The sequence below is a fragment of the Megascapheus bottae genome, chromosome 10, assembly GCF_031878675.1.
Source record: "Megascapheus bottae isolate mThoBot1 chromosome 10, mThoBot2.hap1, whole genome shotgun sequence".
In the NCBI taxonomy this organism is placed as follows: Eukaryota; Metazoa; Chordata; class Mammalia; order Rodentia; family Geomyidae; genus Megascapheus; species Megascapheus bottae.
In genome coordinates, this window is record NC_143518.1 from 51838274 (window position 1) to 51854503 (window position 16230).

A 16230-nucleotide genomic window follows, 5' to 3' on the forward strand; every position below is an offset into this window, starting at 1 on the left:
GTTAAAGTGTTTGCCTAGCATGCATGAAGACCCGGGTTCGATTCCTCGGTACCACATACATAGAAAAAAGCCGGAAGTGGTGCTGAGGCTCAAGTGGTAGAGCTCTAGCCTTGAGAAAGCCCAAGGACGGTGCTCAGGCCCTGAGCTCAAGCCCAGGACTGGCAAAAAAACAAACAAACAAACAAAAAAAAAAAACCTATGTTGCTTAATTGTATTTCTTATTTCTTTACTTCAAATAATAAGGCTACCAGAACAAAACCTGGGGTACCAAACATACTGAATCTGACCTCCCATCCCCTCCATCCCCCCACCGCAAAAAAAAAAAAACACCTGGCCACAAGGATAGACTCTAAAAGAATACGTTTTCACAGACTAGCATTTATTTTTAGTGAGCCCATCCAACCTGGATCAGCTTCTGTAAACCCTTTTAAAAACATTCATATAATTGATAAATACTATCATCTATCATTTATCAGTCATGTAGAAGAACTAAAGAATGCTTTCCTCAATTTTCTCTGCTAACCAAGCTCTTCCTTATTTTATGAGAATTTATAGGAAAGTCACATACACATCTTATACATAAAAGCTGATATACTTTGGACCTTGTGATTAGATTAGCCATAACTAAAAATGACTAAGGACTATCAGAAGTAAGTACTAACGCATGAACTGCAATGTTTTGAAAATTGTCACAAATAGGAAATACAATTTTAAAAAGACAGCAAAACAAGAAAACCATGTTTACTCAAAATCTGAATTCTATATAAAGAACTTGTTAGTAATATAGTTTATGCACACTCAGAATGAACTTGAAAAGTTATATAAAGTTTCATTGTATAGTTAAATGAATGAAGATATTCTGAAACATGTATGGGAAAAGATGAACAATGCTAAATATATGGTTTCTCTCTTTTTTTTCTCTCTCTCTCTCCCTCTTTTTGGCAGTATTAGAATTTTAGCTCAGGGTATTTTGTCACTTGAGCCATATCTTCAGCTACAAATACAAAATTTTAAAATCTAAGTACAGCCCAACAAATAAACTTCAATTAAAATAGGCATACTGCTTTAGAAAACTATAGACTTTCATTATACATTAAAGATAATCAAGAAAAATTAGGATGACTCAGAAATTGACCAAATTATGTATCGATCAGATGCAATACCCAGAAGAGTATACACATACACACACACATACACACACACATACACACACACACACACACACACACACGAACGATCTAGAAGTTCTGAGAAAAAGACTGAATGGTTCTAAAAAGGTCTTGTAGTCAGAGAATTCAAGAAAGTCTTAAGCTAGATATATAGACATGAACAGGAGAGCTGAGAGATTTGGATGTTTCCTTAATTTTTTTAAAAAATAGAGAAAATTCAATCATTCAAACTAACATTAGGAGACCTCACCTTTTTTTAGTGTTAGCTTACAAGGTTTTTCAGCTTGACTCTTTGTTGTTCCTTTTTTAGCAGCACTGACTGCATTTTTCTTTGTTTTTATGTCTTCTTTCAATTTGTAGTATTTTGTTGGATTTATTTGTTCTTTGATTTTTCCAGGAAATGTATCTCTAGAATTTGCTGATGGTGCTGGACATATGTCTTCTTTCACAGTTGATGTCTGTGTCACACGTTTGTCTCTTGGAGAGCACTCATTATTTCCTGAGCCCTCATTCCCTCTGAGTCCTTGACTTTCTGTGTACTCTTCAGCTTTCTTTAAGTTATCGCCATGATCTAAATCAGGAAGATGCTTATTTCTCTTGGAACACCTTATTTTCTCTTCATCCTTTCCCACAAACACATGTTGAGATTTGGTATATTCTTTTCTTCCATTATTATCTGTAGCAACAAACTTCTTTTGCTCACATAGTGTGCTTATGCCAATGGTGGTATTCTGATTTCCTTTCATTTCTTGGACTCTTAACTGCTTTGAATGGTTTTTATCATTACTAGAGGTCGCTAACCCAACTGTTTTACAATTGTCATTAAGTTCAAGTTCCTGACAAGTAGATCCAGTCCTCCCACTCTGCTTGATAACAGACACTCTACCTTTCAAAACCGAATCATAGTCAATTCCCTGATAACGTAGACTCTCTTGCCTCTCGGTATGGCTAAGTGATCTTCCCTCATGCATTCCTTGATCTTGCATTTCATTTATTGGCTTTGTTCTACGTTCGAAACTGGACTCTGTAGTATTTTTGGAGGCTTCTTGTAACATAGCATCTTTGGTGGCAGAAAGACCTGCAGCTTCTTGGACTGTGCAGCTTTCTTCTTCCAGGCGGAAGCCATGTATCATGCTTGTCACCTGCTCAGCAACAGAGTCAGTTAAAGCATAGCTGGCTTCCCCAACAGCCGCCGTCAAATCTTCCACAGCACCACTAATCGTGTCTACCAAGGAGGATACGGAAGGCAGATTCTGCTGAAAAGTTTTGAAAAATGCCATTTTCTAACTCTTTGTTCACAAAAGGTGTAATCACAAAATTTTCTCTTCTCAAAGTATCAGCTGCTTTGGAACTTGAACTTAGCATTTATTGAAATGTTGCTACTCATTAGCTGGGTATTAGTATTTCACACTGTGGCTTTTAATTTCATTTGGGAGAAGTAATTTGAAGTAAAAACTCTTCCAAAAATGACCCCCCAAAAAACAAAAATCAAACCACTTGGCTTAAACATAATGACACTTTTTCCCACTCCATAACTATAACAGCAGCAAGACAATGCTTTCCCCTCAAACACTATTGTTTCTTTTAAATTTTATACCTGAAAGAAGAAGTATAAAAATACTTTTATTATGTACTTGAATTTACTTCATTTACTTATTAATAGTGTCTACATAAGAGAATGACTCTTCTAGACAGACCACCAATTTAATTTCAAATAAAGAAATTAAGAGAAAAATAAGCAATCTGTCACTGACAGAAAAAGGAAAAACAAGTATGGGCATTTGTTGAGTAGCATGTGCAAGACATAACTGAAACATTTAAATATATATATGGATTTTACATAAACTCTATGAGCAAATGTTAATTCTACTTAATGAATGGAAAGTACCAGGACTCAGAAATGTAATAATGCCTTTGAGATCCTTTCACAGGTTCCTCAAGGTCAAACCAGCTTAATAATAACAACAAGGGAAGAGGTAACATTTTTACTCATTTGCTTTCAAGTGCAATCTGAGGTTTCAAGAACCTAGATTGATTGTTCAGGCAGATCTTAGAATCCAGCTGTTTGCTCTACATCAATCATGAAAAAGATATGCAAAGTAAGCAAAACACAGTCCCTCTTCTTTCCAAATTTTCCAGATGGGAAAATACAGATTTTTCAAATTTAAAAATGTTGCTTATATCAACATATTAAAATTGTATGGTTAGTTAAAAAAAAACTTAATAGGGTGCTAGTGGCTCACAACTGTAATCCTACCTACTTAGAAGGGTGAGATCTGAAGACAGACATTCAAAGCAAGAACTGGTAGGTAAGACTGTGAGTCTATTTTCTCCAGTTAGCTAAGAAAAAGCCAAGGATGGCTCAAGTGGTAGAGTGCTAACCTTTAGCAAAAAAGCTCAAGGACAGTATCCAGGCACTAAATTCAAGCCCCAAGACAAACACACCAACACCCCCCCCACACACACACATACACATACAATAGGGTTAGGATATAGATCTGTGGTAGAACACTTGTCTGGCATGTGCAAGGCCCTGGTCTCCATTTGCAGAACCCCTCACCAAAACAGATAAATGGAATAAAAATAAACTGATAAAAATGTTAAAAGAATGTCTAATATAGTACTAGATCTTTTTCACAATTATTGGAAAGCAGCTAAGGGGTTATTAGATAAATAGCTCAAGAGCTATGTACATATGGTCACACAGGATGAGACTAAATGAAATGAACTGTAGGATATGGAAACAAGAGGTTAATCTTTGTGATTGTTGTTTTTTTTTGAATGTACTATAGGAGGTTATTTCTTTTCTCTTTTTGTCCCCTTATGGTCAATCACATATGGTTTCTGTACCTGGTGTAGTGTATGTATCTTTATTTGTTTATTTGAAATAGGGAAGGGAAGGGGGAAAACAAGATGATTGGGAGGGATGGGGGGAGTGAAAGGGAACAAAAACATGAGAAGGGGTATCAAGGTTTGAGAAGTAATGCACCCACTACCTGAAAAATGTAACTCTATACATTATCCCTACAATAAAATACAATTTTAAAAAAAGAAAAACTAGAATTCTGACTCAGAGGAGTATTGAGGGCTGCTAATACAGACATTTTTACCTGGTTCATTCACAAATGATTAAGAAAGTAGGACTGGAGTGGAATAGGAGAAATGTCAAACTTACCTAAGCCAAAACCACATAGAGTAGTAGTTTCCAATACAAAAGACCCAAAATGTAATTTAATAACCCATAGATTTTTAAGTAATAGGTCTATCACCCACCCTTTCAGTTATGAGGAAAGAATTTCTCCAAAACATACATATATAGAGACAATAAAATGCAAGGTTTCTATGCTGTTACAACTCAACACTCTTCTAAGGTACCACCTCTATAAATCCCAACTTGTTCCTGGTATCATTTATATAAACCAGTCCTTGAAAACAACAAATAAAAAACTCCTCTAATAATTTTAAAACAAACAAACAAAAAACAACCAGAAGCCAGTGGCTTATGCCTGTAATCCTAGCTATTCAGGAGGCTGAGATCTGAAGATCATGGTTCAAAGCCAATCTGGGCACTAAAGTCCAGGAGACTCTTCCCTCCAGTTAACCACCATAAAACTGGAAGTGGTGCTAGCCACCCAAGCCCAGAGTTCAACCCCCACAACTGAAACTAACTAAATAAAAACAATGAATTCCCAAGGGAGAAAAAGAATAGTCTCATAGCCTTCTTTCCTAGTATTACTAGGTACTAAGTAATATAATGTATATGGTGCCTTGATAGGGAGAGAAGCCCTTAAGCCTTACTTTTTAGATGCAGAATTTATCTGTACACTAAATTGCAAGAGGAAAAAATATCTCCAAGCAATAAAAATTACCCACCAGCTGGGTAAAGACACTGCCTTTCAGGAACATAAGCAGAGAGTTTTTCAGAGAGCTGTTGGGCAATGCCTTTAACCTGTATAAAGCACCAAGATACTTCCTTCTTTCTAAAGCATATCTGTTCATAATATAGGCTCAAATGTGTACAATAACGATGAAAAAATAAAAATATTAATTTGGGATAGTAGACTAATTATATGCAAAATCTTTGTACTTTGTGGGACACAGAAAGATATCTGAATTTACTTAATAGTGCTTTCATTCTTACAAAACAGAGACTCAAATATAAGCTTACTATGTTGCAGATATAAGCTTATATGTCACACAATATGTTATTGCATGTATTAAAGCACACTACAGATAAAAAAGGAGTATAATACTTACACATTTTATCTTGTGAATTCTTCCTTGCATTGTATCCTGAACCAAGATCTGGAAACCCTCCAACATTTTCAAAACAGAACTTCTTATTAATATAGAGAAAAAGGAGCAGCATCAAGATAATAAACACCCCAACAGCTGACAAAAATCCAACTGCTTCTGGAGATACTAGAGAAAAAAAAGTCACAGCTGTAAGAATTTTTACTTTAAGCTACAAATAAGAAGGAAACTCCCCTACATATGATAGATTACTACCTTTTTTTAATTATTCTTAAATGTCTTATTTTAAAAATAGTTTATTAAAAAACAAATGGAGTTTATTGAGTTGGTCAATATATTCAACAGCATTCAAATTTACAAAGTTTCATTATAAATAGACAGTTAACAAGTATTTCATATACTGAAAAGTATTAAAATGGTAACACATTTTAGAAAAATTATTTTTCATGCATAAGATTATCAAATTCATTAAATCATGTTCTGTTATTATTGATCTCACAGCTTCACTGACCTTTACCTATTAAATCCTGACCTTGACCTATTAAATTCTGGACTCCATTTTCTTTTTCAAAATATACTCTAGTCAAATTGATTCTACTCCACTGCCTAATAATCAATAATATTCAATACCACAATTCTATTTTTGTACATTCTCTTTCCCTTGCTTAGAATGGTCAACTTTGCTAACATATCCCACTCATTCATTCAACTAACAAATGTTTTGGGGTCATCAACCACTCAACAGGCCCTGTTATGTATATATACAGCTCTTGGTTTGTTTCTTTTTCTTCCCTTGAAATATTTAGCGAAGGAAGTTAGAACACAGTGCAATTAAGGTTTGAAAACGGAAGAAGAGGGACCATGAGAACTACTGAAACACCTCATCTAATACTGAAAGTGCATGGAAACTTTTCTTAAAGTTATAGTGCTCTGGTTATGTTTTAAGAATTAATAACAACGAGACAAGTTAAGATTGTTTGAGGCAGAAGGGATGACATGTGCGAAGTCCCACAGACAAGATGTCACTGAAACTTTGTTCTAATGAACTACCAAGATTTAGTCTCAAGAGACTATGCGAAACTACTAAAGAAGTACAAAACGAGAAAAGATGGCATCTTCTTCAGCTTTGGAAGTCTCCAACAATCTCTCTTTCCTTTTAGTTTTCCCATTATTTGTTACTACATCAGTCATTTGGAACTCAACAGGAACTACTTTTTTGTACCTCTAGTACGTTACAAATATTGGTGAAAAATGAATCCTAAGCCTCAAAATACCCTACAATTAAAAGCTACTCTTATTTTCTTATATTATTCAAGTAACACCTACCAAGTATCTCCTCCCAAAGTCATGGTAATTACTACCTAACGCATTTGTTCAAAATGAGGTCACCAACAGATGCTTTAATCTAGATTTTCTTATTTAGGAAAGATAGGCATACCAGCAGGAGGAGCAAGTATGGTATTACAGACTATTTAAAGCTGGACAATAGTGTTGCAGAAGAAGATAAATGCAATGTAAGTGAGACAAGGAAGGGGCAGAAATCGTAGACTACTAGCTGGACGCCAGACAGGTCTTAAGGGACAGAACCCCTTATTAGAATTACGAAGCTATACCCATCTATCAGCCCAACATATCTTGTTCTTTTTTTTTTTTCTTTTGCCAGTCCTGGGCTTGAGCTCAGGGCCTGAGCATTGTCCTTAGACTTTCTCAAGGCTAGAGCTCTACCACTTGAGCCACAGCATCACTTCTGGGTTTTTTTTCCTATGTATGTGGTACCAAGGAATCAAACCTGAGTCTTTGTGCATGCTAGGCAAGCATTCTACCCTTAGGCCAGACTCTCAGCCCAGCATGTCTTGTTCTTGACCAGCATTTAGCCCAAAAAGAAAAAAATTATTTTAATAAAACAAAATAAGACACCTTGTACAAGAAAAGTGGCATGCAGTAAGACCAAACACTGAAGTAAAAGAAAACTAAAAGATTATCACCAGCATTTCCAGTGGCTTCCAGAGTAAAAAGTCTACCATGAAGAGGCAAAAGAGAGTGGTACTCAAAAGTATACTGAAAATATCAAATATATATATATATAGGAATTGTCCTCATAGCCAAACCCAAAACATATTTATAAATGTAATTCCTTAAATGGTTACCAGGCTTAGTTATTATATAGTCTGAAATTCTGATGTCTCTAAAACTAAATGAGAGAGAAACCTAGTTCAAGTGAAGAAGGCTAGCAATAAGCATACACAACACACACCATGTACCATTCAACTTCAAGCTTACATATGTAAACTCAGTTAATTTTCACAGAGATCCTATCATCCTCCTCATTAAAAACTGGGAAACAGAGATACAAAATCATGTGTCCAGCTAGTAAGCAGAATAGTCAGAATTCAAACCCTGTCCAGCTATTGTTATCTGTTTGCTTTCTCTTCTCTTGACTTTTCTTATCCTTTGCCTCAATACTTATGGAAGTAATTTTTTCTTCCTACTTGTTTTAAAAAATTAATATACTGAAAAGATCAGTATAAACAAGTGTAATGTACAAAAGCACTATAATTAAAAATTACTGAAACACAAAGAAGAATCATCACCAGAAAAAGCCACAAAATGGATCAGAAAAGATACATAATTGAGTTCAGTACAACAGCCTAATAGAAATGCTACAAACAATGAAAGGACAGATAAAAGCACATGACCAAAGAAATAATGACATGGCATTTCATAAGCACAAGGGAGTGACAATCCTACTACCTAGTGACCTCCGTATCCTCAATGCATGCACTCTTTTATTCATTTTTCACTCACAATGTCTGTATGTCAGCTCTTGGTGCTATGCTAGGTGCACTGAGGATGCTGAGTGAATATATATCCATGAAAGATCAGGAATGTATCTTGAGGACTAGTGGTAGAGTGTTCACCTTGCATGCTCGAAAGCCCTAGGTTCCATTCTTAGGTATCACATACAGAGAAAAAAGCCGGAAGTGGTGCTGTGGCTCAAGTGGCAGAGAGCTAGCCTTAAGCAAAAAAGTGTCCAAGGTCAAGACTCAGGCCCTGAGTTCAAGCCCCAAGACTAGCAAAACAAACAAACAAACAAACAACAACAAAGAATATCTTGAAAATTGTGTCTAAAGATAAAAACAAGCTCTAAGTTGTCAAAGAGCCCTTGAATATAATTCTTAGGACCTTATATTTAGGGAATAACACGGTGTAGGCTTGTCTGGAAAAACTCTATTGGTTAAAGCCATTAGAAAAGTTGAATAGGGTAGGAATACACTATAGACATGATAAGAGTTAGTAAACCAGAAGCAGCAGTGATGGGGTAAATTCTAATCTTAGAATTCCATTAGTCAACATGAAAAGTATAAGAAGAGAAACACTTGTTTTAGAGATGCCTAGAAGAAGAGAGGAAGATAGCTCGTTTGGGGGAAAGTGTTTACTTTTTTGGTATGATACATGAGGAATGTCAACGGAACGTTTCATAAGGGAAACTATGAATTTGCTGCCTGGTAAACACAATGTTAGTTACATACATTTGAATATCATTCCCTTTTGCTCCTCTTATGCCACATGAAAAGCTTTACTCACAAAATAAATCAAACTGACAAATGAAGGTGCTATCCTTTAATGGTAAATGTAATTCACTTCAAATTTTAAGATAAATATATATTGTGACATTTGACTATTTTTTAAAGAAAATTTCCCCACCAGAACAAAGAAAAATGGGCCCAAAGAGTTGTACAACTCCCTATTTACCTATACAATTGCCATCAGCAATATAATCTTATCAGGTGTATTCCTAAGAATATGGTTCATTTATATATATATCCTTCTCAAGCTTTGTAGGTCACCATGGCAAATAATAAAATCTATTTTAAAATGTAAAATACCTCTTTAAAAAGATGTTCAAAATATCTAAAGGAACATAGCTAATATCATTGTTAGACATTTGAAAAATTGAACTTGGCAAATGTAGTCAATAGCCCAAAGTTTACAAATGTATTCTTTTCCCACAACCCCAAATTGTGAATTGTTAAATATGCTACACAAAACAGCCAAGACAGAGAATTAACAGTGTTAACAATTGCCCAACACACATATTATATATACATTTATTTGTTTATTTGAAATAGCAAAGGGAAGGTGGTAAAACAAGATGATTGGGAGGGGGTGGAGAGAGGGAAATGGGGACAAAAACATGAGAAGGGGTATCAATGTTTGAGAAGTAATGCACCTACGACCTGGTGAATATAACTGTAACCTCTCTATACATTACAATAAAAAATAAATTTAAAAAAACAATTGCCAAACACAGAGTACTTATTATTTGCCAGGAGCTATTTAAGTACTTTATTTGCATTTTGTCACATTTAGTCTTACCGAAAACGCAACCTGATTTAATATAGATATTATGAGTCAGAATGAGCCAGTGAAAATTTTAAGATTTAATATTAGTAATAGAATCAGTATTTGAACTTTGTACACTGATTCCTGACTCCAAACTGCTGTCAATCTCTGCTTCACAATTGCCAGGCACTATTATATTCTCTTGTATTTTAAAATTCAACGTACAAAATAAGTTTAAGTGTGTTAAAATCTTCACAACAGTACTGAGGCCTAGAAAGTAACTGATATGTTCAAGATTTTAAATCTATGTAAACAGTAGAACCTGGATTTGAACACAGACCTTCAGATACCAGAGTCAACTGGCTTAAGTACCAAGTAATACTGCCTCCAAAAGATAGCCTATACAAAAAACAAACAAGAAAAAAAAGAAAGCTAGGTGGCCAAAGTAATATAGCTTATGACATGTATTATGAATACACACTTTATTATTTAGATTTCATATAGGTTAAAATAGCAATTGCTTTAAGCATTCTGAAAACAAATACATAAACTATAGAATTGAAGTCCTATTTGTTTTCTACTCAAGATATTTCTCAAAGTATTTTAAAGTTAATTTTAGAACTACCCTTAGAAACCAACATCAATAATAATACATTTCATGCTACATGTCAATTTTAGAGCTCAATAACGTAAACAGACAGTAGCCCACTATTGTGGCACACGTCTGCATACCATCAGATTGAGGTAGGAGGATGATGAGTTCAAGGTCATCCTGGACTTCATAGTAAGACCAGTCTCAAATAAATAAATAAATTTTAGAATTTTCAATCTAAAAATATTCTGTAGAACAGTAAGTTTATTCTACTCACATGATATTCCACATGAATTCCTAAAAAACCATGCCTCAAAGGAAAAAAGGATATAAAAAGATGAGAAATAAACAGAAATTTTACTTTAAGAGTACCGTATATATACTGAGCCAGTTTGGCAATATCTTTGCACTTAGAAATGAAAATATGTATTTACAGAAAACTTTAGGTTACTGCTTTTGTTAAAAATCCAAGCTTCAGTAATAGTAAAATTCATTATAATGTCTACAGATAAGTTGATTATTAAAAAAAAAGATTTAATTGTACACCAGTAAAAGTCAAAGCAAGAGCAAATCCATTCTGACTTTCAACATGTAAAAGAATACACTGAAATTTTACTTTTACAAAGAAAATGTTTTGGTAGTCCCTAAGAAGATACTAGAATATTCATATAAATAAATAAATTTAAAGGAAATATTTATCCATTAAACAAATATATCTTAAATTTTGATTTACTGGTAGCACAACCATAATCTAATTTATTTACAGCAAAATACATCACAATTTTTTTAAAATTGCTTAAGACTATTCATTACACATTGTATATCTATTGAAAAATTAAAAAGTGCCTACAAATTATAATTCCTTAAGAGAAAAAAATAAAATGAACAACTTACAATCTGCATTACAAGGGGATGTATCGTTGATTTGCTCTGATCAGCATGAAACTCTAGCCCTCTCACTCTATGTCATGGGTACTTTAATAATTCATTTAATAGATGCAATTCTATCTCTTGACCAAAACATGAACTGGTAAAGTCAACTTTCATTTCCAAAGAAATACTAGTTTTCTGTTTTACTAGTTCTAAATACATTTTCTCGTTGTAATTGGAAAAACTCTACAGTTTGTTTTGCTCTAACACAAAATAGAGAATTATCAGTGATTCTGACACAATTTAGGAATAAGAACGATTGATTTGTTTAAATTGCCTTTTATAACAAATACTTGCCCAAATCATATCTCCCTTGAAATTTTTACATTAGGATAAAAGTGATGCAAAACTGTAAAGATGATATTATAAATTTAAGAAAAATATAATAATATAGATTAACTTTGAGTTTATTTGTAAAGACACTGAAAAGAGCATTTACTGATGAATGATATGATTCACTGCAGAATAATTAGGGAGTACAAAGGAAAGGAGCAGATAGCATTCATGTGCAAAGCTAAGATTTTAGAATAAACAATGTGTCAGTGAAAGACAGCTGTCTGGCCAGCCTGATGAACAGACACTACCCACTTGTTTTACATGCCAACCATCAACAAACTGGGCTATCTTTCCAACAAGTATAATGATATAAGTTGAAATTCCATTCAAATATCACAAATAAAATCCCAACTCAAACCTGAAAATATTAGGGAAATACAGAAAATACGTTTATTAAATATGGAAAACCAATATTCAATCCTCTGATTTAATAATGTATAATGTATTCATTGTTTTTTAAGAAGGAATTTTATGGTTATTATTAAGGTATTGTATGGAGCAGCTACCATTTAATAAGTCTGGTAGTAAGTACGTTTCCTTTTTTAGACATCACCCCTTCCTTTGTTTTCCCTCTTTTCCCCGACCCATAAATTACATAGGTCATTTTCCACACAGTATATACTGCATAGTATAACTGTATTTGTTCATCCTTCCTCCCTCTCTTTCTGTAACCCCCACCTTTACCCTACTGCCAGAAGAGGAATAAAAGCAAAAACAACCATCAACACCACCACTACCACCACCAAGAGAAAACCATGTTTCCATTTCCTAGAGATTGTTTCAATAAACAGTATTCAGAGGAGTTACACTTTTGTGTTCCTCTCCTAAGGATATCTTCCTTTAGTGAGTGTGTGTGGGTGGGTGTGTGTGTGGGCGCGCGCGGGTGCATGGGGGGGGAGGTAGAGAGAGAGAGAGACAGAGAACAGAGACAGACAGACAGGCAGGCAGGCAGACAGAGTCAGAGAGACAGAGAGAATGCCATGTCTAGTTCTACTTCAGATCTAGTGTCCACATATGAGAGAAAACATGCAACATTTGTCTCTCTGAGCTTGGCTTACTTCACTCAGCATAATTTATTCTAGATCCATCCATTTCCCTGCAAAGGACATCATTTTATTCTAATAGATGAGTAAAAGTCCATCGTGTGTGTGTGTGTGTGCGTGTGTGTGTCACATTTTATTGACCCACTCCTCTGTTGTAGGGCATCTGAGCTGTTTCTATAACTTGGCTATTGTGAACAGTGCAGCAGTGACTGTGGATGTGCAAGTATCTTTACCATACCCTGACATGTAATTTTCTGGGTAGATATCCAAGAGTAGTATGTCACAGGAAAGTTCTAAGTTTAGTTTTCTCAGGATACTCCCAATAGCCTTCCAGAGTGGTTGTGTAGTTCACATTCCCACCAACAGGGCTCCCTCCCTTTCCCCTACATTCCTGCCAGTATCTGATATTTGAATTCTTGATGTTGGCTTATCTATCCAAGGGACCACCTCACTTCTGATGCCTTACAAAGTCAAGATTGTGGCATTGAGTTCTAGGTGTAAATTTGACTCTGATCCCTAGAGTAGCCATGCTCTGTGGCTAGGATCCTACATAGGCATTTTGTAGTCCCATAAGCAAATAAATCATATTACTAGATGATCATACATTCAGGTGACCAGTTCTAAACTGGAAAACATTTGCCCAGTTAGGGGACACAAATACTCTGAGAGAAATACCAATCACTGAGCCGTCTGCTCCTCCCTCCAATGGCCTTGTTAGAAGGTGCTTCTATTTTCTTCTTTTTTTTGTACCCTGTTCTGACTTCCTAAGCTAAACAAAGATTTGCTGGCTTGTGTGCCTCCTTCATGTATTACTTTAAAATTTATTTCATTGTAGCAGGGTGCGGTGGCTCACGCCTGTAATCCTAGATACTCAGGAGGCTGAGATCTGAGGATCAAGGTTCAAAGCCAAGCCCAGGCACAAAAGGACTTGAGACTATTACCTCCAATTAACCGCTAGAAAATGGGAAGTGGGGCTTGGCTCAAGGGTAGGGTGGTAGCCTTGAGCTGAAGAGTTCAGGGACAGTTCCCAGGCCAAGTTCAAGCCCATGACTCACAAATTAATTAATTAATTAATTATTACTCCAAGGGCCTGGGAGATAGGGGCCTGGGAGATAGGTATCCTAGGGGCTTTACAAAATCCAGCAAAATGTTCTCCCTTTTAATTGGAGAAATCCCCTCTTTTCCAAATACCTTCCTGGTGATGGACAGCTCATGGCACATAGATTCATGGTGTCTGAACATACACCCCTGCCAGCAAAGGCTCGCTTACCTTGTCATCATATCATAGTTTCCTTATCCAGTAAGTAAACGGCTCAGAGCCTATCAGTTAGCAATGACAAGGACTCAACATCGCATTGTTCCCCTACCTAAATACAACAACTTGGATACAAGGACAATTCCCAATGCATACTGAATAAAACCGTGAAGTCACAGTTGCAAAGTAATATCCTCGTGCTTTTTTTCCAGTTATTCCAGTGTTATTTAATACTGAAGTTTCTTTGTAGATTTGTTTGGATGACCTATTTTTTGGTGGGAGTGGGGTATTGAAGTCTCCCACTACTATTATGTTGAATCTCCCACAGCTTGTTAGACGAGAGTGTTTAGTGGACTTCTTTGGAAAAATGGTATCATTCTACTCTACTTGCACAGGAATTACATAGGCTCTTGCCTTAAAACACTATTGTCTCAGAATTTTCAAAAAGAACTAAAACAGTTTTTCACATCCGTTTATCTAGGTCATGGTGACGTATGACGACTCATTCCAGCTGGCAGGAGCTCACCTGGACGATGTACTCCCAGTCCTGCTGGTCAGCACATGCTGGCCACAGGCTCCTGAAAAGCCACTTCAGAATGTCACTCGGAACTGATTGGCAGCTCAAAACCTTCCAGAGTTCCTCATTTTCTTCATGCTATGGCTATAGGCCGTGTCCCCAGCTGCCCTGACGCTCCTCAAAGATCAGCCAGGTCCTTCTTCCCCAGCTGCTCCCCTGCGTGAGTGGCATCCTTCCTGGTGTTCTTGTTCACAACTTGCTCTTTCACCTCCTTCAAGGATCTGCTTACCCATGTCACCTACATGGGAAAATCCTTGTTCTCCTTTTTACAAATGCAACTCAGCACTACACACTCCTCTTGTAAAACACCAAATTATTTATTGATGACAGTTTTTATGATGTGTCTTCCTCTACTCCAAGGTAAGCATCAAATCCAAGGAGGTCTTCTACTGTTCTGTGAAAGAAATGCTTAATGATATACACACATGTATATGTATACATAATATATTGATATATATTATATATATGTTGATATGTAACCACAATGGTAATATATAATTATGAATACAAACATAAATATATAAGTTGAACATTAAATATTGAGAAATATACAGCAAGAAAAAAATTAAACCAATTTCTACTATGTAAACATTATGCAAAGTTAGGAAATCAACTGCATAATTCATTACACTAATAAGCTGAAGGAGAAAAGACATTCATTCAACTAAGGCCAAAAGTTAATTTCACCAATTATCAATAATTTTTCTTGCTGAGTATGATGGCATAAGCCTTTAATCCCAGAATTTAAGAGGATAAGGCAAGAAGCTCACAAGTTCAAAGCTATCCTTACACCAGATAGCAAAAACCCTTGTTGCACACAAGCTGTATCAAAAGTACATAAAACAACAGTTCTTAGTAAATGTACAACAGGGGGTATATTCTCTTTGTCCATCAACATGACTGACCTAGTCGTTCACAGTAGCATGTGCCTTTGGTTCCAGCTATTTGGGAGACGGAAGCAAGAAAATTACCAGAGCCAACAAATTTGAGACTAACTTTGGCAATATATCAATAGCCTATCTCAAAAAGAAAAAAAGATAATGACTAAAAACATCTAGCAGGCAACACTAATGAGAATATATTACAATCCAAAAGTATTCACCCATTGTTTCATAATGTTATATTAAAAGGGGCTTGTCATTCCAATACATTCATGTCCAGGCTGGCTTTGAATGGTGATCCTCAGATCTTAGCCTCCTGAGTAGCTAGGGTTATAGGCATAAGCCACTGGCTCCTGGTTTTCCTTTTTTTTTTCTTTTCTTTATACATATAAAGAATACAAATTTAGATACATATTTAGAGGATCTTTTACAAGAGTCTTCTGTTCCCAATCTTACTCAATACAGTGCTTGGCTTCTTAGTCAGAACAGAAGGTAAAAATCAAGAAATAAAAGGAATACAATAGAAAAGGAAGAACTCAAACGGTCTACATGCAGATGATGTGATCCTATATATGAAAGACCCTAATATGATGTAAAAATCAATGTTAATAAATTCTTTTAAAAAAGACTATAAAGAAGCTGGTAGAAGTCCCTTAGATCTGATATGCAGCTTCAGCAAACTAGGAGGGTACAGTATCAACATATAAAAATAGTAGCTTTTCTGTACACCAACAAAGAGACTGAGAAAGAAATCAGAAAAATAATCCAGTTCACAAAAGCCTCTAAAAACATAAAATACCTAGGAATAAACTTAATGTGAAAGCAAAAGATTTCTACAAAGAAAACTAA

The 16230-nt window shown here is 35.4% G+C and overlaps 1 protein-coding gene across 10 annotated transcripts in view; it reads right to left on the bottom strand.

The window, feature by feature from the left end:
* The window catches only part of Syt14 (synaptotagmin 14), a 132205-nt gene that overhangs the window by 81714 nt on the left and 34261 nt on the right, over window positions 1–16230 (bottom strand). For 5 of the 10 annotated variants that reach the window (XM_090341259.1, XM_090341258.1, XM_090341261.1 and 2 more), the window contains 2 exons: window positions 5427–5591; window positions 1420–2394 (listed from right to left, as the gene is read on the bottom strand). In XM_090341259.1, the coding sequence (XP_090197385.1) occupies window positions 1420–2394; window positions 5427–5591 (1140 nt within the window). Of the gene's footprint in view, window positions 1–1419; window positions 2767–5426; window positions 5592–16230 lie in introns of those variants that run through there. The other 5 variants (XM_090341265.1, XM_090341263.1, XM_090341268.1 and 2 more) reach the window with 3 other exon arrangements.